Source organism: Rousettus aegyptiacus, unplaced genomic scaffold (genome assembly GCF_014176215.1).
Source record: "Rousettus aegyptiacus isolate mRouAeg1 unplaced genomic scaffold, mRouAeg1.p scaffold_m13_p_1, whole genome shotgun sequence".
In the NCBI taxonomy this organism is placed as follows: Eukaryota; Metazoa; Chordata; class Mammalia; order Chiroptera; family Pteropodidae; genus Rousettus; species Rousettus aegyptiacus.
In genome coordinates, this window is record NW_023416284.1 from 176,810,756 (window position 1) to 176,834,285 (window position 23,530).

At 36.7% G+C, this 23,530-nt stretch overlaps 1 protein-coding gene across 7 annotated transcripts in view; it reads right to left on the reverse strand.

The window, feature by feature from the left end:
- Window positions 1-23,530, reverse strand: part of IPCEF1 (interaction protein for cytohesin exchange factors 1) — a 140,649-nt gene that overhangs the window by 92,186 nt on the left and 24,933 nt on the right. For all 7 annotated transcript variants that reach the window (XM_016156326.2, XM_016156322.2, XM_016156328.2 and 4 more), the window contains one exon: window positions 1,091-1,134. Coding sequence is in view for 1 of the 7 variants with exons in the window: in XM_016156322.2 (XP_016011808.2) it covers window positions 1,091-1,134 (44 nt within the window). In the remaining 6 variants the exon portion in view is untranslated. The remainder of the gene's footprint in view (window positions 1-1,090; window positions 1,135-23,530) is intronic.

Sequence of the window (23,530 nt, forward strand, 5' to 3'; positions counted from 1 at the left end):
ATCTCATCAATAAACATGTACCTTTAGTTCATACATGTGGAAACAAAGGAGTTTGTTTCTGAAAAGCTACAATATGCACCAAAACTAATTTTTTTGTCAGTGAGTTGGACAACAAGGACCATGGGTTTTAATTACTGCAGAAGGTCGATGGTCACCAAAAAGAATGATGGTGACTAATAGGTCAGCAATAATAATGTTTAAATGACTGTTTCAAGAAAATTAACAGTAGAAGGAAGTATGTTCTGGGAAAAAATCATGATTATTATTGTTTGACTCATAGACAAAAATAGCACTTAAATTAATACGCTAATATTTCTAGAAATTTTACCAGAATTTCAGTTATATCCATTGAGTCGTAAAAGGTTGTGTCCTTCACAGACAGCTGTGAAAAGAACACTTCCCCTGCATTCTTCAGCAACTTTAGGATTGTATTTCACCTTTAAAGGGAGTTAAACCCAATGAGAAATGTATGTCCTAGTCAGGAGTGAAAAGACATAATTCTTTTTAAATCATTTTATAAATAGAAAATCAAAAGAATAATTAGAAGAATTACACACATATAGAGAACTCCAGTCTTGCCTAGACCATGTTTTGAATTTTAAAAGCAGAAATGTCTTAAAATTATTTTACTTTTATACTATAATGTTAAATATAAGTGTTTTATTTTGATTAAATTTAGATCAATAAATGTCTCATTTTGAAAGCATTCAATTTACTATTGGGCATCTAAAAACATAGTTGCTTGTAAAATAGATTTCCCACATAATTATAGTTCTATGATACTTTGATAGTTATAGTACATTCCTAACCACTGAGGAGGTTAAAAAAGATAATTGCATAAATTAATCGCTTTACTAAACAACTCGTCCACTGAAAAGTAATCAGCACCAAGAATCTATTTTCAAGGAGAATAGCTGGTTATTTATCAATACTATTAGCTTCCCTCTGCATTAATCCTAAACAAGTGATCAATATACCAAAATTGTATTATAATTTGGTTCACAAATTAGGATAACAAAGTGGAGTACAAGCCCTTAGGGTCATACATATCATTAACAAATTAATTTTGAAGAATTTTTCAATTACATACCAAAAAGCTATGAGCTTCTTTGTTCCAGTTCTGTTGCTTCTGATCTATACAAGAAAAAAAGACAGGAAAGGGGATTATGAGATTTCTACCTGGACTCAACTACACAGGAGAAAATCAGAATCCTACCATGTCAACCCCAAATAGAGGCAACAGAATAATAACTTGCTCAGGGTAATAAATACCCAGTGTCTCTCCTGGAGAACGAGACAGAAAGTTCTAACACAGGAAAGAAGACCTGGGTAGTGAACTAGCAGGAAATCATGAAACTGAGATCTCCTGGAATGAAATGTTTTCTAAAAGATAACATGAAAACAATGTTAGAATCCCTTTGAACACGCCTCAAAATATATTTTACTTTACTTTTCAATACAGACATACTTTGCTTTATTGTGTTTCACTTTATCGTGCTTAATGGATGTTGTGTTTTTTTTGTTTATGAATTAAAGGACTGTGGCACCCCTGCACTGAGGAAATCTATTGGCGCCATTTTTCTAACAGGCTCAGATGAAGGTTAGCATTTTTTAGCAATAAAGTATTTTTCAATTAAAGTATGTACATTGTTTTTTAGACACAATGCTATTTGCACACTTAATAGACTACAGGATAGTGTAAGCATAACTTTCACATGCACCAGGAAACCAAAATATTTGCATGACTCGCTTTATTGCGATAGTCACTTTATGGTGCTCTGGGACTGAACACGCAACATCTCTGAGGTGTGCCTATACCTCGAAAGACATGCACATGGATTTAGAACTTCCATCTGTTTTCTTGGAATTTTGCCATGGGAAATTGTTTCCCATAAGCAATAACAACTCCACTTACTGCTTAAACCATATGTTTAAAAAACAGATTAAAAAAAAAAAAAGACTATTTTTAAAACCAATTTTAGGATTACAATAAAATTGAGAGGAAGTTAGAGATATGTCCCATGTACCCCCTTCTCCCACACATGCATAGCCTCCCTTGTTATAAACATTACTCACCAGAATGGTATGTTTACCAAAGATGAAGCTACACAGACACATAATAATTACCCAAAGACCATAGTTTACTTTTGGGTTCACTTTTGGTGTTGTACATTATACGTGTATAGACAAATGCATGATGACATATAGCCATCATTGTAATGCCATATGTAGTATTTTCACCACCCTAAAAATCCTCAGGGCTCCCTCTATTCATCTCTCCCTATCCTCACCCCTGCCCCTGGTAATCACTAATCTTTTTAGTGTCTCTATAGTTTTGTCTTTTCCAGAATATCATATAGGTTTTTTTTTGTTTTTATCATAGCTTAATAACTAATTTTGTTTTAGCACTAAATAATATTCTATTGTCTGGATGTACAACAGATTATCTATTCAACTACTGAAGGACATCTTGGTTTCTTCCAAGTTTTGGCAATTATGAATACAGCTACTGTAAGCCTCCAAGTGCAGATCTGTATGTAAACATAAGTTTTCAACTCCTTTGCATAAATACTAAGCACGATTGCTGGACCATAAGGTAAGAGTATGTTCAGTTTTTTAAGAAACCGCTAGAGTAGCTGTACCACTTTACTTTCCACCAGTGTTGAACGAGAGTTCCTTTTGTTCCACATTCTCACCGGTATTTTGAATTGTCAGTGTTCCAAACGTTGGCCATTCTAATAGATGTTTCATAGTATTATAGTTTTGTTGCAATGTGTGTTTCCCTGATGACATACAATATGGAGCATCCTTTTGTGTGCTATTTGCCATCTATATATCTTCTTCAGCGATGTGTGTTATTTGGCCCATTTTTAATTGGGTCGTTTGGTTTCTTATTGTTGAGTTCTAAGCATTCTTTGTATATTTTGGATAACAGTCCTTTATCAGATGTGTCTTTTGCAAATATTTTCTCCCAGTCCATGGTTTGTCTTCTCATTGTCATTATATTGTCTTTCACAGAGCAGTTCTTAATTTTAGTTTTATTTTTACCCATTATTCTTTCACAGATCATGTCTTTGGTGTTGTACTTAAAAAAGGATCACAATACACAGGTCATCTAGGTTTTCTCCTCTGTTATCTGCTAGGTGCTTTAGTTTTGTGTTTTACATTTAGGTCTCTCATTCATTTTTGTGAACAGTGTGAAGTCTGTCTAGATGTGTGGGGTTTTTTGTTGTTGTTGTTGTTTGTTTGTTTTTTTGCATATGGGTGTTCAGTTGTTCCAGCAACATTTGTTGAAGAGACTATCTTTGCCCCATTGTATTGCCTTTGCTTTTTTGTAGAAGATTAATCGACTATATTTACAGGGTTCTATTTCTAGGCTCTTGATTCTGTTTTATTTAACTATGTGTCTGTTCATTTGCCAACAGCACACTGTCTTGATTACTGGAGCTCTGCTGTAAGTCTTGAAATTGGGTGGCATCGGTCTTCCAGCTTTGTTATTCTCCTTCAATATCATGTTGGCTCTTCAGGGTCTTTAGTCTCTTCATATAAACTTTATAATCAATTCATCATTATCATATAATTAATTGCTGGGATTTTAATTGGGATTGTATTGAATCTACAGGTCCAGTTGTGAAGAACTGACATCTTGACGATGCTGAGGTTTCCTATCCATGAACATGAAATATCTCTTCATTATTTAGTTCTTTGATTTTATTCATCAGAGTTGTGTAGTTTTTCTCATATAGACCTTGTATATATTTTGTTAGATTTATACCTAAGAATTTCATTTTGAGGGTCACTAGTATAAATATATTGTGTTTCGTATTTCAAAGTCCACTTGTTTATTGTTAATACAGAGGAAGGCAATTGACTTTTGTATATTTACCTTGTATCCTGAGAATATGTTATAATAGTTTAGTTTCAGGAGTGTTTTATTGATCTTTCAGATTTTCTTCATAGATAATCATATCATCTGCAGACAAAGAGAGTTTTATGGTTTTCTTCCCAATCTGTACTTTTTATTTCCTTTACTTGCCTTATTGAATTAACTAGAACTTCTAGCATGATGTTAAAAAGGTATAGTGAGAAACATCTCTTTGCCTTGTACTCTATCTTAGAAGAAAAGCTTCAAGTTTTTTTTTTTTTTTATCAAATATGATGTTAGCTGTAGGTTTTTTGTAGGTTGTCTTTTGAGAAACTTTCTCTCTCTTCCTAGTTTTTTTGAGTTTTTATCATGAATGGGTATTGAATTTCTGTCAAAAGTTTTTTCTTATCTTTTAATGTGATCATATGATTTTATTTTGTAGTCTGTTGATGTAATAGATTACATTAATTGATTATCAAATGTTGAATCGGCCTTGCATACCTGAGATAAATCTCACTTGGTCATAGTGCATACTTCTTTTTATACATTTTTGGATTTGATTTGGTAATATCTGTTAAGGATTTTGCATTTATATTCATAAGAGATATTGGTCTTAGTTTTCTTTTATGTAATGTCTTTGTCTGGTTTTGGTTTAGGGTAATCTTGGCCTGATAGAATAAATAAAGAATTGCTTTCTCTGCTTTTATTCTCTGAAAGAGATAAATGATAGATGATAGATAGATAGACAGTCAGACAGATAGACAGACAGACAGACAGATAATAGATAAGGCCAAACCACTTTAGAGTTACTTGTAGACATAAAGATGTTTCACTCATAAATACTTTAGTATGTACCTTCTAAAAAGAAATATCTTACTATAATTACACAATAATGATCACACTTGGAAAATTTTAAATGATATATTTATCTAATATCCAGCTCAATTTATCCCAGTTACCTCAATAATGTTCATTTAAGTCTGGGGATTTATAATTTGTTTTAAATTCAGGATCCAATTAAGGGTCATTGCATATATTGACAGTTCCTTTTGTGTTTGATGATTGACATTTTTGTAGAATCCTGGCCAGTTGCTTTGCATAAAGTTCCTCAAATTGGATTTGTCAAATTGTTCCCTCACAATTAGACTAGGTTAGACATTTTTGGCAGAAGCACACAATGTGAAGTTGGAATGCTTTCCTTCTTTTTACATATTTGAAGAAGTACAAAATAAGGTAGGTCGATGTTTTATTTCAATCGGCTAATGACACTGACCGATTCGCCTCCTATAGAGTAAATTTAGTGTCACAGTTTGCACTTTACAAAATGCGTTGACAAGGATTAATCTATTCAATTTGCACAACTCTATGAGGTAGATGTGTTCAATTATCTTTTCTTTTTCAATGGAAATTTATCCAAGTTTACATAACCAGTAAGACTACTTCTGTGGCCAAAGTTTAAATATAGAAATACTGTAAATATCACACTAGAGTAAGAAGCCCTCTATTTTCATGTCAAATAAATCTAGACATTTTTCTCTTCTACAACCTGCACTCCAAATTGTCCAAAATATGTTCCTTAAAGTTCTAGTTAAATTACAAGGTAATGTGATATCTAAACATTTTCCGACTATAACAATTTGAAATTATAACAGTAAAACCAGGAATAATGTAAAAGTAAGTGAATGTGAGCTGTAGTGAGTGCCAAATCATTGCTTTGTTCATATTTATGCCTTTGCATTTGGATACCTAGCAATACACCAGCTCTTCCTTTCTCTCCATACAAAACTTTAGGTCACTTCCTTCTACTTCTCAAAGCAATGAGAACAGCATTATTTCATGATGCAGTAATCAGTATTTGTATGAAAATTTCTGAGTATTAAATTAGCTACTTAAATTTTTTTTTCTTTTTACCTTGAACTTACAGTCCCAGTATTGTTTAATTTAGAGTCAAGTCAAGAAAAGTTTAATTATCAGTATATGTAATTGATTTATAACCAATAGCATGAACCTCTAGGTACCCATTCCATCCAGAAAGAGCAGAAACAGCTTTGCCCATTCCATAAATCAAGGGTACTGATGGAGTAAAAAACAGACAATTTTATAGTTATACTAAAATTTAAAAAGTTATATCTCCATGTCCAACTAAAGGTGGCTGCAGATGCTTCTCTAGTATTTAGACTCAGATGTACTATCTAAATCATTTTGAGTTTAGAAAGATCTTGAAGAAATAGGATGCTATTTTCCTCTGATAAAAACCATTTTACCACGTCCAAAAAGCCCCAAGCTGAGATGACAGATCAAGATCCATTTACTCTTTTCATCCACGCACAATTTCCCTAACACTTAGCAATTTGAAAATCTCATTTTAAAAAGAGAGTAATTTCAAATGTCTGAAATAGTGTAACATTATTGTCCTTGTCCACCGTTCAATTTCATAAAGAAGTAGAGACATAATCCTGAAAATACCCAAATAAGGAACAAAACTTTTTTTCAACTTTCACAGAGTTTTATAAGTGTAACATCATCTTCTTTTGAATTGGCATATTATGCACCTCCTTAAAATAAAAATCTATACTTTAATTTTAGGAAAAGCATTATTCTCATTCTTCATTTGAATTAGTTTTTTTATCCCAAATACAGCAAAGGAAGCTGCATTTGATGATTATGCCTTGACTATATAAATTATAGCAGACAGAAAGAGTGATGAAAAATGTTTCAGCAGTGAAGTCTTGAACAGAGCATGTATCATTCATTTTTCCCTATCAATCCTCAACAGACTCCTATTATCTTCAAATAAGAGATGCTTCCTGCAGTTAATTTAATCACTGTAATTTGCTAAGAAATAAAGACTGATGTCTATTGAAAATTATTCCAATTATGTCTTTGAAAATGAGTTCAAAACGGTTAAAATTACTACTTTCAATATTATATTAACCTCTACCAAGTGTTATTATTCTTACAATCTTCCTAGAGCAAAATATGACACTAGTGTCCAATTTTTTTATTCAGTAAAAATCCAACTTTGAGATGTCACAATTATTTTTAAAACTTTGCTCAAATTCAGTCTACTTAATGTTTAATCTAACTCTTTTCTTATACATCTTGAAAAGCAACTTTTCTGCTTAAAATCAAAAACATGGCCCAAATCCATTTCATTGAATCACATCAAATCAAACTATCTAACTTCTTGAAAATAAGTAGGAGTAGAGAGAAGAGATCTCACAAAAATAACAGGGAGGAAAATAACAATAAATACATTTATTAGCCTCTGACTAATTAGCCTCTGATTATGACTTAATTTGTGCTAGCATGGGCTAAATGTCATACACACATTTATCATTTAGTTTTCACAACCCTATGAAGTTGGTCCTCTTTTTCCCCCCATTTTACAGTTGAAGACAGCTGCCATGAAATCTGCTACTACAGCTGGCATCCTCTGCTCTATGGACAACTGCCACCCACTCACTGCTCATAGGCAGCTGCCTGTGCTGCCCCCAACTTCCTCTAGACACCCCCATACATACCTGTTTCTGACCAGTACCTTAATGAGGTCCCTGCACAGGGACACCTGCTTCTGTATGACCATAGCTTTCCCTCCAGAACCCACAGACACTCTTGAAGAGGAACTGGGTAGGAAGGTCTGTATCAGCAACCTCTGTACCCACAGCCATACCACCTCCCACCCTGCCAGACCTCTTCGCTCATCTTAGCTTTTCCCAGGGCTCTCCCTCTTGTCCAGCTCCATTTGGGGGACTCCAATCCATAGTCAAGTCTGTAATGTCTACACTACAGAAAAGTTTAGTGTTTCTTCCCCAGGGATCTTGGACCACGTGCAAGTCATCTGGCCTTGCCTCTGTATCCCTAAACTTTCTGAAGCATCTAGCAGGCAGGAGGTGACCTTGCTTTGAGTCACACATACACATTGGCAGTTAGTTGGTTGGGTATCATCTAGTGTTGCAGATTGTGTTAGCAGATGCTCATCCTGACACAGTTCAAAATACCACGTTTCAAATTATTAGCTATATGAAGGAGGCAGAATTCATGCCTTTCAAACTTTTCAGTGTTTCGATTCTTGATATGATGCAAACTCTACATATATATAATAAAGATGAAAGGAAACCCAGGGAGAAAGCAAAGGGAAGAAAAGGAAAAGGAAAAAAAGAAGGCATCTGGTGTAAGCAGTGTCGATGGTATGTTATTGCAGGGAGTTTGTCCAGCCAGAGGGCTGCATGAGGCCAGGCAGAGGGACGTGGGGGAGGGCGGCTGCCACAGAAGAGGACGTAAAGACAGGAGACTATCAAGAACAAAATTCACTTCTTGGTTTTGTCACTCCCTGCTCTGCTTCTCCCAGAGGCCAATATCACTTTTAACCTCATTAGCACCCCCTAAATCTCCACTTCATACCCTAGAAACAACCACAAATGAACATCCATTTGTGTCAACTACCTACACCTGGGAAAACTCTCTTTTTCTATCTTTCTTTGACCAAAATGTGTATTCCACATAAAATGCTATTTACCTGAATATTAATGTCAGTGGTTTGGGAAAGCAAAGCACATTAAAGAGAAAGAGGCTGATAGCTCGCCTCCCCCTAACCTCCCAGCGGTGGGAGAAAGGGATGAACTGGATGCTGATATTAAGTGTATATCACACAATGAAGTTTTCCCCTTCTCTTTCTCATTGGTATAAAGTCACTATATTTCTAGTTGCATGCTCTTTCTTGCACAGCGCAGCCTCCTGGTTTCCCACTCCTATCATGGGCATATCTTTAAACCCAAGGTTGATATTCATATCCAACAATGGTGCCTATTATTGAGCAATGATGGAAGGGATGGGGTACATTCAGGACCTTCATTCCTCATGTTCTTACTCCGAGGTGGCTCCGTCAATAACTACAGCATCTATTCTACTTTTTAGAAAATCAAGTCATTTTTGACATTAAAAAAATCCATATTTCCATTGTCATACAGGTAAATTGCAAAAGAAATAATTAACAAAAGAAAAAAAATCATCACCCATAACTCTGAAATCCAAAGATATCCAGTCTTAATTTGTGTGTTTCCTGCTCGGTTTTCTTCCACTCATTTGGAAAATTTGTAGTGTAACAGGGTATTCGATACCTGCAGCTTTGTGTCTACAAGGCCTAATCTTAGAGCTCTGCACGCATGGGGATTAGAGCTAATATTTGAGCTGCTTAACAAGTCACATTCAGATCCTTTAATCACAGCAGAGGCCCTGACATTCCACTAACTTTATCAGGCATGTGTGAGATTTTGGACAGCACTCTAATGAGCCGTAATGCTCTGAAGAGCATTCTTTTCTTATCTCAGTTGTTGAGCAGGAGGCCCTAGGGTGCAGAATAATGTGAAAGTTCATATGTACATTTTCAGGGTTTAAAGACCAGCACATAAAACACAGAAATGCCTTTGAGTACAAGACCAGTAATACTTTTGAAGCTCAATGACTGGGGCAACCTCTAATATTTCATTCATTGTTTAACATTTATGTTCTTTTAGAGAATGAGCTACATAAATGGCAGATTGCAAAGATTGTGTAATTCAAAATTCACTGCTAATAGGAAAATATAGGATTTAGGATCATCTCGCTCAATTTTAGAGAACTATAAAAAAAAATTCTCTCAGAAAAAAAAATTTAAAGATATTTAAAATACAATATAAAGATATTTGATATATGCACCACTTTGATTTAATGATTTCTCAAGTCGTCCCCCATATCTGTTTGTAGAATTGGTTGCAGAGAACTTCCTAAGAGTAACTTAGACTCAATTTAAGCCAGTGGCTTAATATTAACTTCCCAAACATTTCATGAGTTTTTATAGTCAGTTACCTAATCTCAAATCAAAAGCATATTTTCTGTTCATATAAGAAACAAACTGTGCCCAACTAATTCAACTGAAAAAAAAAAAAAAAAAAAACCAAAGAAACCCACTGTTAAGGATCTCTTCTCCTTTCAATAGAGAATGAGTAATTTCCATTAAGTTTACCAGCATCAGCAGCTCACACACACACACACACACACACACACATACACACGTGTGAAAGCACACATGTGCAGTCAAAGGAAGAAAGGACGCCAGTGTTTCTACTTGTCACCATGCTCGTCTCAGAAGCTCTTAGGAAATACTGCTCTTACTTTTAAAAGAAGGTTGTGAATCATTCGTGACTTAAAATGTTGTTTTCAATGGTTAGCCTCCTAAAACCTTTAAAAATCAGTCCTCCCACAAGTGCATTATGAAACTGGATATCTACTTTGTGCCCCAAAACAGGCTGGGTTCTATGCAGGTGGGAGAAGAGACTAGGGAAGGGCTTCCGGAGAGCCTGGCTCAGGTGGGCAACTGCACACTTACTGGCGTCAGCTTGGACTCAGGGCATAAGTTCAATCTAAGGAAAGGTTCTGAAATTTGTAGAAAAATAATTATTTTGCAAATTGTCAATCTATAACATTCTATTTTTATAAAATTCAGTCATGCTATCCCCGAATAATCTGGAAAACTTATCAATTGATTATTGCTTTTAAAAGAAAAACACAGTTTTAGAATTTGTTATCAACCCATTGAAGCTAATACAGACATTACCGCTTCCGGTCCCCCACCGGAAGCTCATTTTCTAAGCCCCCACGCACGAAGGTGTTGTGTGTTCTCTCCCAGAAGGAGGGACAGCTCCCTTCTGTCTCCGTTAAAAATAAAATGTAGGTTTGACTCTTTGCCAGTAAAGTCAAAGCAGAGAAAAATTTTAGGTTAAATGTAAAGACTATTCTCGTTTCATCCGATTCCTGACTGAGTCTCTGAAAATATTTATTTTCAATTAATTCGAACATAGGTATTGAGAGAAGTGGAATTTTTTTCTTTGACAAAGTAGATACCCCTATATATAAACTAACATATGTATTAGTCGAACACATAAACACTGTACTTCCCCTGGGCTTCGAAGAGGCAGAATTTCATATGCCTTACTTAGCATATTACTATTCTCTTGGATGAAATTGAAAGACACTTCCTTTCCATAGGTAATAAAATTAGAATTCTTGTATTCGAAAACAATAGCTTTTATTGTTGCTACAAGTGGCTTTGATGGAGAAGCCGACAGATACCAGCCCCCTGTAAAGAACGGATACAAACCAACTATTCTAAACCCAAAGCAAGCATCTTTGTTAGGTTTAACAGCACATTTAACTGACTAGTAATCAGTAAATCTGTAAAACAAGCTAACTCAGCCACTTACCAAAGCATATATTTTGCAACCAATGATCGTGGGGCATTTACCAGAAAGTTATCTTAATCAGTAAAAATATTCCACGTGCTGAGTTTAAATTTTCCAGGTTCACGTTATATTGTGGTCACAGAGTGTGGTCTATGTGTCTATGGGATTAAATACTCATTCACCTGTGAATGGAAATAAATAGATCCCAAACTGGTCCAAGTGGTCTTTTCTCATGCTGATTTTAGGCCAGTGTGTTCTGAGTTCTGTGTCTTATCCGGGCCTGTTTTAAGACCACAGCTAGTGACTGGGAAATGGATCTTTCCAGAAGGGAGTATACATTTCCAGGGTTAACAAACTTGGAAAAATTTGGACTCTGCGGCATGGTAAGAGAAATTTTCCTCCTCCTATTTTGGCTTTGCTCTCCCAAGCCTGTACTCCCAGGAAGCTTACTAGGGGGCGCTATCGAGGCGCTGTAGGAATAGCTGCCCCTGATGGAGACAGCCCTGGAAGTAGGCTGGGAGAGAACAATGCACCAAGTTTGGCATGAATTCTGAGAGCACGCATATCTACAGATGGATATACTTGTTTTGTAGTTAATGGGGTATATTTATGTTGTTTGCAGTCTCTTCTTTGTATAGTTAAGTTATTGCTAGGTGTTCAAGCATTGTGAGAAGTTCCAGTAACATTCTGTGCCCATGGACAATTCACCTGGCAGGGTGATATGACAGCTCAGGGCCAGAGGTCACATTACAATATGTACAGGTTTTGTGTCTCCCTGTGTCTACAGGAAGCAGAAGGAAACAAAGTTTCTAGTGTACAGAACAAGAAGTAAGTTTGGGGACAATCCTTCCAAATTTTCAAGCTCATAGATAAAAGAAATATGAGAGAGAAACCCTAAAAATTTTTGTTGCCAGTAGTAAACTGGGAAGCCAAAAGAAGTTTTTCTAAGCAATCAATAAAAATTAAAAACAATTTTAATCAACTTATGTTAGAGGACAGACTAGATCATCTTTCTATGTTCTCTAAAGAAAATGACTTTACAAAATCACTGTCATATAAAAAGGTAACCAAATATCATGCAGCTAAAAATGTAAGGGAATAATATTTTAGAGCTATGTCAAGCAGTTAATTTTAAAATTATCTTATTTTTCCGACTAATACGCTGTTTCTGGTATTTTGTCAGCTTTTTAAAATTTGAAACGTGTTGTCACTTCTCCCATGTCTCTTAAATATTAAGTTTCTTACAACACTCTTTGTTATTTTGCATAACTTTTTCTTAAAAAGACCCTCCAAGTTGTATAAGCGTTGAGTCCCACAAAATCTGGATCTACTCTCTTATACCTGATTCCTCACATTACAGCTTGGCCTCAGCCGGGCTATGACAAATGATGGGGCTGGGGTGGGTGGGTGATGTGTCCACATTTGGGCCATGGTCTCCCAGGGCCATGCGATGGCGGTAGACAGAGATTTATGACATCCTCCAAGAGGCATGAGAATCTCGGGCACAGGTGTCGCAGCTGTATGATCCAGGCACCCCTCCAACTTTGAAATATTAGCGTTGTACTTTATTAAATGTTCCTTCAGGCTTCCTGTTCTCCAAGCTTTTAAAGCATTTGTTTAATCTGCAGCGTAGAATAACTGTATTCCCACGCTTGCCATGACCTTTAAGTGCAAGTCTCAGTTCATATCAAATGCTCAGTTACAATAAACAATATTTATATAATATGTTTAAAGGAGTATCGATTACCCTATATCCCACAAGTATTTACTACTCAGAGTACTGAGACTTCAGAAAGTCTTGATTTCCTGAAATCGTAGACAGAATTTAATGTGAGTGCATGAATAGCTTTCATCAGAGTCTTAAATTGGTCCATGACATGTAAAAATTAATAACTTACACTTCCAAGGAGGTGGTACTAAAAAAATAAATAAAAATAAATGATAATACTTTATACTTCCTAAAGGTTAAAAGATTTACACTAGATATTTTTAAATCTATGTCTGTATTAAGCTAGGCCAACAGAAACCTGTGTCATTTACATTGAGAAATTATAAGAGAAAGCCCCAGGAAACAAATGAAGTTTTTAAAAGTACTGTTAATTTTGTTACATAGCGTATCATTGCTCTGGATTGCAGTGTGTTGCCCACCCTGCCCCCCAAAATTTATATATGGAAACCCTGCCCCCCGCATGATGGTATTTGGAGATGGGCCTTCCAGAGGTAACTAGGTCATAGGAGCGGAAACCTCACAATGGGCTTAGTGCCCTCAGAGAAGGGACAAGAGAGAGGTCCCTCTGAGGACACAGTGAGGACACAGCCAGAAGATGCCTGTCTGCAAGCCAGGAAGAGAGCCCTCACCAGAACCTGACTACGCTGGTGCCATGATGTGGGACTTCCCAAAACCGCAAAAAATAAATGTCAGTTGCTTCAGCCATCTGGTCAATGGTATTTTTCTATAGCAGCATGAGCTGATGAAGGCAGTCTTAAGAGGCAAGGCCTATGGAAGAAAATTCTCTCTCGTTTCAGTAGAGAGAGATCTGGGCATTTCATTTTTGTTTTACGGAAAATGCGCTCATGAGTCTACAACTGATTGTTTCTTACCTTTGCACTGAATCATAAACTTTGAACCAGATTTGTCGCCATGTTCTAGTAAAGGTCTAGAACCTTCCCACATACTCTTCGTATATGAACTTCACTCCTAAACACCTCTTACTTTTCATATTAATTTTTGTTCCTTGTTTCCTCATCCATTTACTTATAATTTTATTATTTTTTGTAGTGTATATGAATGCAAGTTGCCTCAAGTCCCTTCAAAAACAAGGCAGGTAATGAATAAGAATATAAATAAATGAATGAATGACATTCCATCTCAAATGAAAACATTTGAAAATTAAAAATATAAATGTTCATAAATATATTTGAAATTTACATAAATATTTACTTGAAGAAACTTGGTTTTTATTTCGCTGATGCTCATAATCCTATGAAAATGATTTTCTTATTCCAGGAGTCCTAACGTCAGGCTCAAGGACCCAGCAAGGGGGCTATGGACAGAGATGGGGGAGTCTGTACCCTCTAATGGAGAAAATGTATCTTCACCGATCTCTAACTAAAATTTAACATTTCCTTCAATTGAAAGCATTGACAAAAAAACACAGAAGTGTTAGCATATCGGTAATTTGTTCCCCATAAAAATCCTGGGTGTTCTCATCTCCCATTATGGTGATTGCCACTCTCTCCAAATGTCATTTACACTCATCGTCACCATTCAAATGTCACTAGACGTGCTGCTACATTGTTATTTAATGCATTAAGAAGCACATACACTAGCATATCACAAATTTTCTGATTATCGTATGTTTATATATTTGATTTCTTTGTAATCCCTTCTATTTTGTTTTATACATTTTAAAACATTATTCTGGAAAAGGGTCCATAGGCTTCTTCAGATTGCTAAGGGTGACCAGGGAACAACAGAAGGTAAAACTCTGAGCAGCATTTCAAGGAGCATCTGCAAATGTCTTACTGAGATCTATGCTATGACTTCACTATGGTGATTTCTCTTGACTGGCGTTCTCTTTTAAATAAAGGGAATATAAGAAGCTGCATGAATCTTCTGGTTCCTTGGAAAATGTAAGGTCACAATAAGCCCACATACAAGTCTATGTCTTAAGTGTGCATTTGCAACTTCTGAAAAGGTATTTAACAGCTTTGTGAAATTTTGGGCCAGCGTATCCATCACTGAGAGAGAAAAAAGCAATTGACTTAATATTTTAAATTATGTAAAATGTCTATGAAGAAGCAGCGCATTTGACTCAAGCATGTAAAGATTCATTATCTATTTTGCAAATTATCCAAGCCTCTTCCTTTTATTTCTTTGCTTCCTGTGTGTCAGACTATTGTTTTTTTTTTTTTTTTAATTTTTGTCAGACACTTTGGCACTTTGAGCACAATTGGAATAGGGCAAGAATAAGGAAATAAAACAAAAGGCTGTCAGTGTGATCATGTAGCATGCACTTAAAAATTATTTTTAGTTAGTGCTGTGACATTTGCGATTAGGACCTGGAACAAAGGAGTGTGGCTGGGTGGGTGTGTTGGGGGGGACAGTATACTACGGTGAGACCAGTCCAAGAAGGCTGTGGGCAAAGGCCGGTATCCCTACTTCCCAAGCTCATTGACCTAAGACCAGGAAAGGAATAAGGACCAACTGGGGAGCTTTTCTCACTTCTACCACCTCGGGCTACAACTGCAGTGGGAAGAAGGCAGAGGGGTGGATCTCTGAGTGGCAGAGTTTCTCCTCTCTCTTCCTCAGGCCAGTGGGAGGATATGATCCCTGGGCCACCTGCCCCTATTCCAATGACAGCTACGGCTGGATATTGGAGTTCGTAGTTAAACGATAAGGCACCAAATGGTCTACAGTCCCCCAAATGTATACCGCTTTGTATAAATGATAGGTTTTTCAGATGACCGAGTTCTTATCCTTTTAAGCAATGACTTTTCTTTCATGTCAGTTATTTTGGACAACTGACTGAATTATAAATATACTGTAGACTGCCTACATTCTTAGAAAACTAGCCTGAAATTATTTTAATCTTATATTGATAATATTGAAAACATCCATTTTCTTGCATGGGCATATTATGAGGATAAGACCCGGGACCCACCAAGGGTCTTGGACCATAATCTGAATTGATGCTGATGTCTTTGAGTTCCTATAGCTACTTTTTTCTTTCTTTCTTTTTTTTTTTTTTTGCCTAAATCTTCTTGTCAGATATCACCTCTAACAGTTTTCAGTAATTCTAATGAAGAGTTTCTTTTTCCTTCCAAAAGATTTGGAAACCAGATATGCAATAATGAATAGACTGAGGACTTGAAGGCATTTTGGAATAAAAGATATAGCATATAATATTTATTATTTGTTGTTTATGACATCCGTTTAAGTGTTCACAGAATTTTATGCCTTGGTCGCTTCTGTGCTATGTGCTAAATATGTGGATTTATAGCACAGATAATTTTCAAATAAATGAGATCTGACGATAGTTGGCTTTCTATGGATATCTTCCAGAGAGGCCTCATTGCTTTCATAGGTATGTTTATATATCAACCCAAAGAAATGCTTACCCCAGTTTTTGGCTGACATCAAGCTGTGTTGTTGAATTAGAATCTCCTGAATCCAGAAACTAAATGTTTACAGATCTTGAGTACACAAACCACTAGTCCTGCTGTCAGAAATCTCTGAGTCATACATACACTCATTTTCATGGAGGCGGCACAACCAATTTCCCCCGCTTCCTCTTTCACCCATGCTTTATTTGTCTCATTTAGTTGTAACCACACAATGCGGTGGAAGGACTGTGGACACATATTGACATTCTGCTTCTGCCTCCAACTAGTCGCTGTTGTCTCAAGTCTCAGCCTTTTCATCTATAATATGACTTAGGACTCAGGGTGTTTATCAGGATTAAATGACATAATTTCCATGAGTTTACCTAGCTAGTGTCGGGCACTTAGTAGATGCTGAATAATTGTTTCCCATCTATTCCTAAGTTCTTTTGTTTTTCTGTTTATTGACTCTGAAACATCCAAACATATAGATCACCTTCAAAATACAGAGTTACCTTCTTTGGAGAGGCATTGTTCATCAGCTGCCAACAGCTTTAGAAAGTCTAAGCCCTCGTAAGATTTTGAATGCAGCTGTATGATAGCATATCACATTGTCTTAAGGACATGTTTATGTACTTATACCAGAATTTTTGGAGGAAGGGGAGAGGGCAGTGGGAGAGAAGTATGTCATTCATCTTTGCATTCTCAACTCAGCCCATGACCATGACGTAGGACAGAGGTACCCTACCCTTGGGTCATGGACCGGTACCAGTCTGTGGCCTGTCAGGAACTGGGTGAGCAGAAGGTGAGCTAGGCTTCATCTGTATTTGCAGCCACTCCCCAGCCTCGCTGCCTCAGCTCCACCCCAAATCATCAGGCATTAGATTCTCATAGGAGTACCCGTCTTTGGTGCCAAAAAGTTTGGGGACCATTACCTAGGATATTAGCAAACATTTAAGAAATGAATGAAAGAATGAGTCACTATTTAGATAGCTTGAATAAAAGTTTGCTTATCTTAGAAGATTCCTAATCTCGTAGAGTAAAACTGTGGATTAGAAGCCAAAAATCTTGAAAGAAAAGAGGCCAAGATGACCAAATCCATCGACAATAACCTACTGACAGTTTCCCTCTGACCTCCTAGCGCCTCACTCAGGAAAGCCCAATAATCTGGGAAATGCCTCACTGTGCCTCCAATTCAGAAAAGAAAAAATACTCATCTGCATTTCTGCACAGAGACAGTCCATTTATGTCTAAAATAGTCTGTTTCAAATCATAAGAAGACGAGCGAGAAGGCTCATGCCTCCTGGCTGTCCACGCAACCCTCTCCATCTCTATGCTTACCCAGTCGGGTGTCTTTCTTGGGCGAAAAAGCCAGCTGTATCTAAATGGCCTGGTTCACCACACTTGCCTGACAGTTATTTGGGCTCCCTTACCCTTCACCTAGATGCCCACACCCTTAGGACTTTCTACCGTGCCTTCCTGCACCTGGCATTTTCCCATCTCCACGACAATCACCAGGCCCACCTATCTCTACGTGTCTCCCTACATTTCTGCCTTCTGCCTCTTTCTGCACCCATCCAACCTGCAGAGACTTATCAGAATAATCTTTCACAAAAATCACATCTCGCTGGTTTTAAAAAGTCAGCAATGGTTCTCTATCTCTCGGTTCCCTTTTCAGCCAGTGAAACCATCCCCGACTTCTTCCTCCTTTCCGACACCCTAATTCTCCATGGCAGCCAAATTAACCTCATCGGTGCCCATTTTCTCATCATTTCATAACACTTTAGCCTACACCGTGCCTTTTATCCAGAATCTCTTTCCTCATTTTTTCACCCACACTCATTTTGTTTAATTCTTTAAAAATATAACAGTTTAGATTTTAAAATGACCTTGTGTTAGCGTCCAACGGCGCAATGCAATTCCCTCATTTCTTTGCAGTCACGAAACTAAGACCCAGACAGAGATGGCTTGTGGCATTCTTCTGTCCCAAAGCCCTCAGACACCTAACTTTATCAGCTCCTCTCAACACTTTCACAGCCAAGGAAGAGGCAGGAGGATGATACTACAGACGATGGACTGTAGTAATACTAAGGACTACACTGAACTACATACTAGACATAGTGTATAATATGTATGCCATATACGGAGGACTACCCTAATATTAATACCAGGCTCTATGACAGGTGCTTTCACATGTGCTCACAATGATCCTCACAACGAGCCTGTTTTATGAAGGACAAATCTGACACTCAGAAAGGTCAAATAACTTATTCAATCAGCGTCATACTTCTAGTCCATGCCAAACTCAGTTCTGAGGAATAGGTTTGTTTAATCCCACCGCCCACCCCAAATCTCACTTTATTTCTATATCTCACTGTTCCCTCCACCTGCAGATACCATATAAAAGTCACATTTGTAGTTATGTCCCTCTGTGTAGGTTATTTTACATGGATGGTTGTATTAGTTTGCTAGGGTTGCCATAATAAAATACCACTGACTAGGCAGCTTAAACAACAGAAATTTATTTTCTTGCAGTTCTAGAAGCCAAAATCTAAGATCAAGGTATTGCAGGTTTGGTTTAGGGCCCATTCCAACATCCCTGTTTTAACTTAATTACTCTTTAAAGGCCCTATCTCCAAATACAGTCACATTCTGAGGTCCTAGGAGTTAGGTCTTCAACATGCGAAATTTTGGGGACATAGTTCAGTCAGTCCATAGCAATCCTCCAAAACTATATCTTCTACTTCCATTATCTTTAATATCACGCCCCTCCCAAGTAATCTCTTTCACCGAATTACAATAAAAAAAAATCACACAAATTAGTAGGTAAATCTTTTACAGATCTACATTTAATAATGTGATAATGTGAGAAGAATCTAAATGAGCATTTGCCACATCTTGATTGCTTCTAACACTCTTCAAAAAGAGTGAGTTAAAATTAATGTCTGCTGACAGCATTAAATTCCATCTAAGTGTTAAATACGCACTAGTAAACTATTAGAGTTACTCTTTCCAACTCACCGCCCTCATACCAAACCACTAACGAATATCACAAGCAAGCAAACGAAAAGCTTCTCGTAAGGATCTCACTATTGAAAAGAAGAAAGGTAGGGGAGTTCCTCAAAATCACCTCTTCTTAAGTAAAAATAGCTCTCCAGAAGCTTGGGGAGAGGGATAAAAAGAAAGAGTAATGAATTATGGAAAGATATGAATTATGGAAAGACTAGAATGAGAAGGGGCCAAAATGTATGATGAATGTGTTTATATTTCTTCCTGAAATATTTTAATGGGGGTCCCAAATTTAATGTTTTATCACTTAATTCATTCTTTTTTAAAAAACATATCCAGAAGTCAGCCTTCCTTCCCAAAGCAGTGATTTTTATACACAACCAAAAATAAAACATACTTTATATTAATTTCAGATTTCCTGAGAAAATGCATTAATGAAAAAATTATAAATGTTTTAGTCCCTATCATTACACAATGGGAAGGTAATATGCACATGCAATTTCTAGATTATCCATAAATATTCATAATACTTTTGAATTTTTAATTTGTTTTCAGGTGGACATAGGGATGGGCCATTAGACATGGGTTACGCAGTTCTTCTTAGTTCTCATTTTAAAAGTATAAATATGTACATTTATTTTTTAAGAAATGAGGAACTGCCTGCCTTACAAGTATATCCAGTCATCTTAGATGAGGAAAGTTTTGTAAAGGGACGTATGGGGAAGCAGTTTGATACATGCTAAAACATACCATCTCTATCAAATAAGATGATTTCCAAAAACAGAAAAATAAGCTAACATTTATTAAATATTATGTATCACTTCCCACTCTTTTTCTTCTCGACGCATAACCATTTTTAAATCCCACCTACCTCTAAAAAAATTCTTTCTTTAGTCACTGCTTGTTTCTAACCTTCCCTCCAGTCAAGCTTCTTGAAAGGAATTTGCTTTTTTTTTTCTGCCCCAGTTCTTACCACCATGAACTTGGTTCTCAAAGACCTGCAAGTGGACTTGAGGTTCACGGCTGTCAGGACGCTGACGTCAAAGCCAGCAGGCATTTTCCCACTGCTGAATTCAATGCGCACCTTCGGCCTCTTTGTTCCCACCCTCCCCGCAGCACGGCATCCTGTCTCCCAGTTTCCTCTTCCTCGGTTTTTGAGACTCCGGTTTCTCCCAGGCTTCTCTCTGCCTTCCCGTCCTCTCTCCGCAGATGCCCTGCTCCCTCCTGTCTCCTTTAATCCCTTAAATATTGGTGTCTGCTGGGGTCCTGCTCATGTTCTTACTTTCTCAGGCTGCATCTTATTTAACTATCGCCAGTGTTGATGGGTCCCGAACTCATATTTCGAACCCGAATTTCATTTCGAGAGCTTCAAATATTCATCCAATTGCCCAATGGCCATCCCCCATTGGCATGTAACAGTTTCCTAAATGCATAAAATAAATGAATTCATCATCTTTCCTTAAAAATGTGTTCTTCGTCCTCATCTCGATAAATGGCACCACAATCTACCCTGTTTCCTAATCTGTTATCTCTTTATTTTCTCTAGTTTCATATAATCAATAAATTGATATATTAATTTCTAAATATAAAAATAACTTATTATTCAACTAAATTATTTAAATTTCTTTTAAGTATGCATTTTTATTTACCTTATGACAACAAATCCATGCCACACACATGTCTTAGGGAATCTAAAGAATAGATAGATTGTATTTTAAATCGTGCCTCCAAAAAATCTGCCCTATTGAACATTTGAAACAGTTTCCTTTATTATTTTTCTATAGTATTTTATCTATTAAGGTATTTTGAGTTAAATCTAGTCCCTTTTAAGCCCAATCCTTTTCCAGTTAATGTTTCTCTGTATTATGATGTAAGCAAATAAGTTCCAAAATGGAGCGTTATTGTATGTATGCACAGATGAGAGACAGAAAGCCCCAGGAGCTGAAATCATCTTCTGTTCCTGTTTCTGCCTCTGCTCCACAAGATGCTTCTGCCACAGACCTCGATCTTCTCTCTGACATTTCGAAGGGAGGGACTCCTGTTCCTGCGCTAATAATCACATCACTTACATTTGTGCACTCTACGCAAAGTTAATCTGATTTTACTTTGACTATAAAAACAAATCCCTGGAGTATTATCGGCTCATTTTAGAGCTAGAGAAACTGAGCAAAGTCAGGAGAACTTGCCTAGGTAAATGACAGTAGAAGAATCAGATCAGATATTATGACCTTGTGCCCAATTGTTCTTCCAAAAGAATGCCCAGCGCATCGGGGAGGCGAATGAGATGGTAACGTACACATAAGTTTGATCCAATAAATAGAAATACAAAGGAATATATCAATATACTTCCATACATAGTGCCAAAAAAGATACTAAGGACAAACAAATCAAAGATCAGATCTAGCTACCTGGAAAACATTTTGACATCTCACTTTTTTAAACCTTTCCTTTCTCTCATGTTTCTCTCTCTAGCCTTAGTATCCTCAGAATTCTTTGCCTCTTCTAACATGAAAGGAAATGTTGTTTTTCCTTTAATGTATATTAAGGAAATACAATATCAGAAACATCTTAATTGCCGTGGTTCTAATTGAATTCTTCTATGTGTTGATCATCTCACCAGCCGATCTCAACTCTTTCCATGAAAAATGCATCCTGAAAAGCTGCTTTCAGTATTGGAAAAGACAAAATGAGATAAGAGCAAGTCGATAAAGGAAATCCTTAAAAATACTTCTTATCGCTAACGGTCTTAGGGTTCTTCTCCCTGCAGGCCCCACCTACTTTGTGACTATGCCTTTACTAGTGTGTGATTTCGTTAACACACGTCTCCACATCAGACAGAAAGTTTCGGGAGAACAGAAGCAGCAACTGGTTTTGCTTATACCTCAAGATCTTAACAGTCGTGTTGTCTGGTAAATATTTGTACAACACTTCTGTGGCACATGGGACTAAGCATTCCTGTGACATGACATTTCCTAGGGAAAGAGAGGGCCGATAAAAGGTGCAGAGATAAAATTCTAAGAAATCCTTAGAAATTGGAAAATCTTCTAAACACCACAAAGCCAAGGGTTTTCTCTAATAACAGCTTTTTTATTAACATGAGTAAACTGAGTTACAAGTAGCAGAGAATCCCTGCATGGAAATCAATGATAAGATCTTTATTCCAAACATAACTATACTATAAAACATTAAGTCATGGTGAACAACAAGGGGCAGAGGCTTAAATCAATTTCCTTGTGGCAAGGATCACGGATGGGAACAGGCCAGTCTCCGCCACTGATGATGACACTGTCCTAAGTCCCATATTAGTCGTACAGCTCTCTACCAAGCTTGAGAGCTGATATCTGGTCCCCCAGGCTCCTGTATTTGGCCATAGGATACTGATTGCCTTATCTGTCTTCGGATAGGGAAGATAGTCCATTTAAAGTTTTTAAAGTAAATATGTATTGGGAAATTAATGAAAATCAAAATATAGAAACCTAGAATGAAGATTAAAACGTGTCAGTTCTTAACCTTATTTCAGTGGCGCTGAGTAAAACGCTGACGGGGTTGCCCATCCTGCATTGAACGGAAGCGCCACCCACTTGCCCTTTGGCGGGTCCCTTTCTCCTTCTTGTGCCTCCACTCTGAACAAGGATCGTGAACCTTAGTCAGGTGAGAAAACAGATTGCTGCCTGATTCAAAAGTGTCTCTAGATGAAGAAATAATTTCAGAACAATAAGCATGTATTTGCATTTCACACATGAGGCACCAAAGCGACCTTCTCCGCCTTATCACCCCCTGTGAAATTACTCCACGATCTCTAACAAAATACTTTTTATTTTATTGAAATAAGGGTGGGTTGCAGGTCAAAATTGTTAGGTATATTGGCTTTCAAATAGTTTTACTTTAAGTATTATCTTTTTGAAAGAATCAGTATGATTCTAGAATATTCTCAGAAGATGTGCATATAATCAAATATGTATATTCTAGCCATACAGCTAGTATGAACTTTACTTTCCATCAAATGAGAAGAAGAGTATGAGGCATTATGACAATGTGTTGGTGGATAATAACCATAAATCCCCCCATACTCGGACCACCAATTTGAAGAATTAGAGTGCATTTAAATTTTAATACAAAACTATATTGGAGACTTTTTTGATATTTCAGAATGAACTTTGGATTTCGTAATGTGTCTATTCATAATTATGAAGAAGCTCTATAAAAAGTAGATCATATCTTATTTTGTTATTACCCCGGAGCTAAATATACTGTTTTCCATTTAAGTATGTAATAAATAATTAATAAATAAATAAATAATTATATTAAGTTATAACAATTAAGACTGCGATAT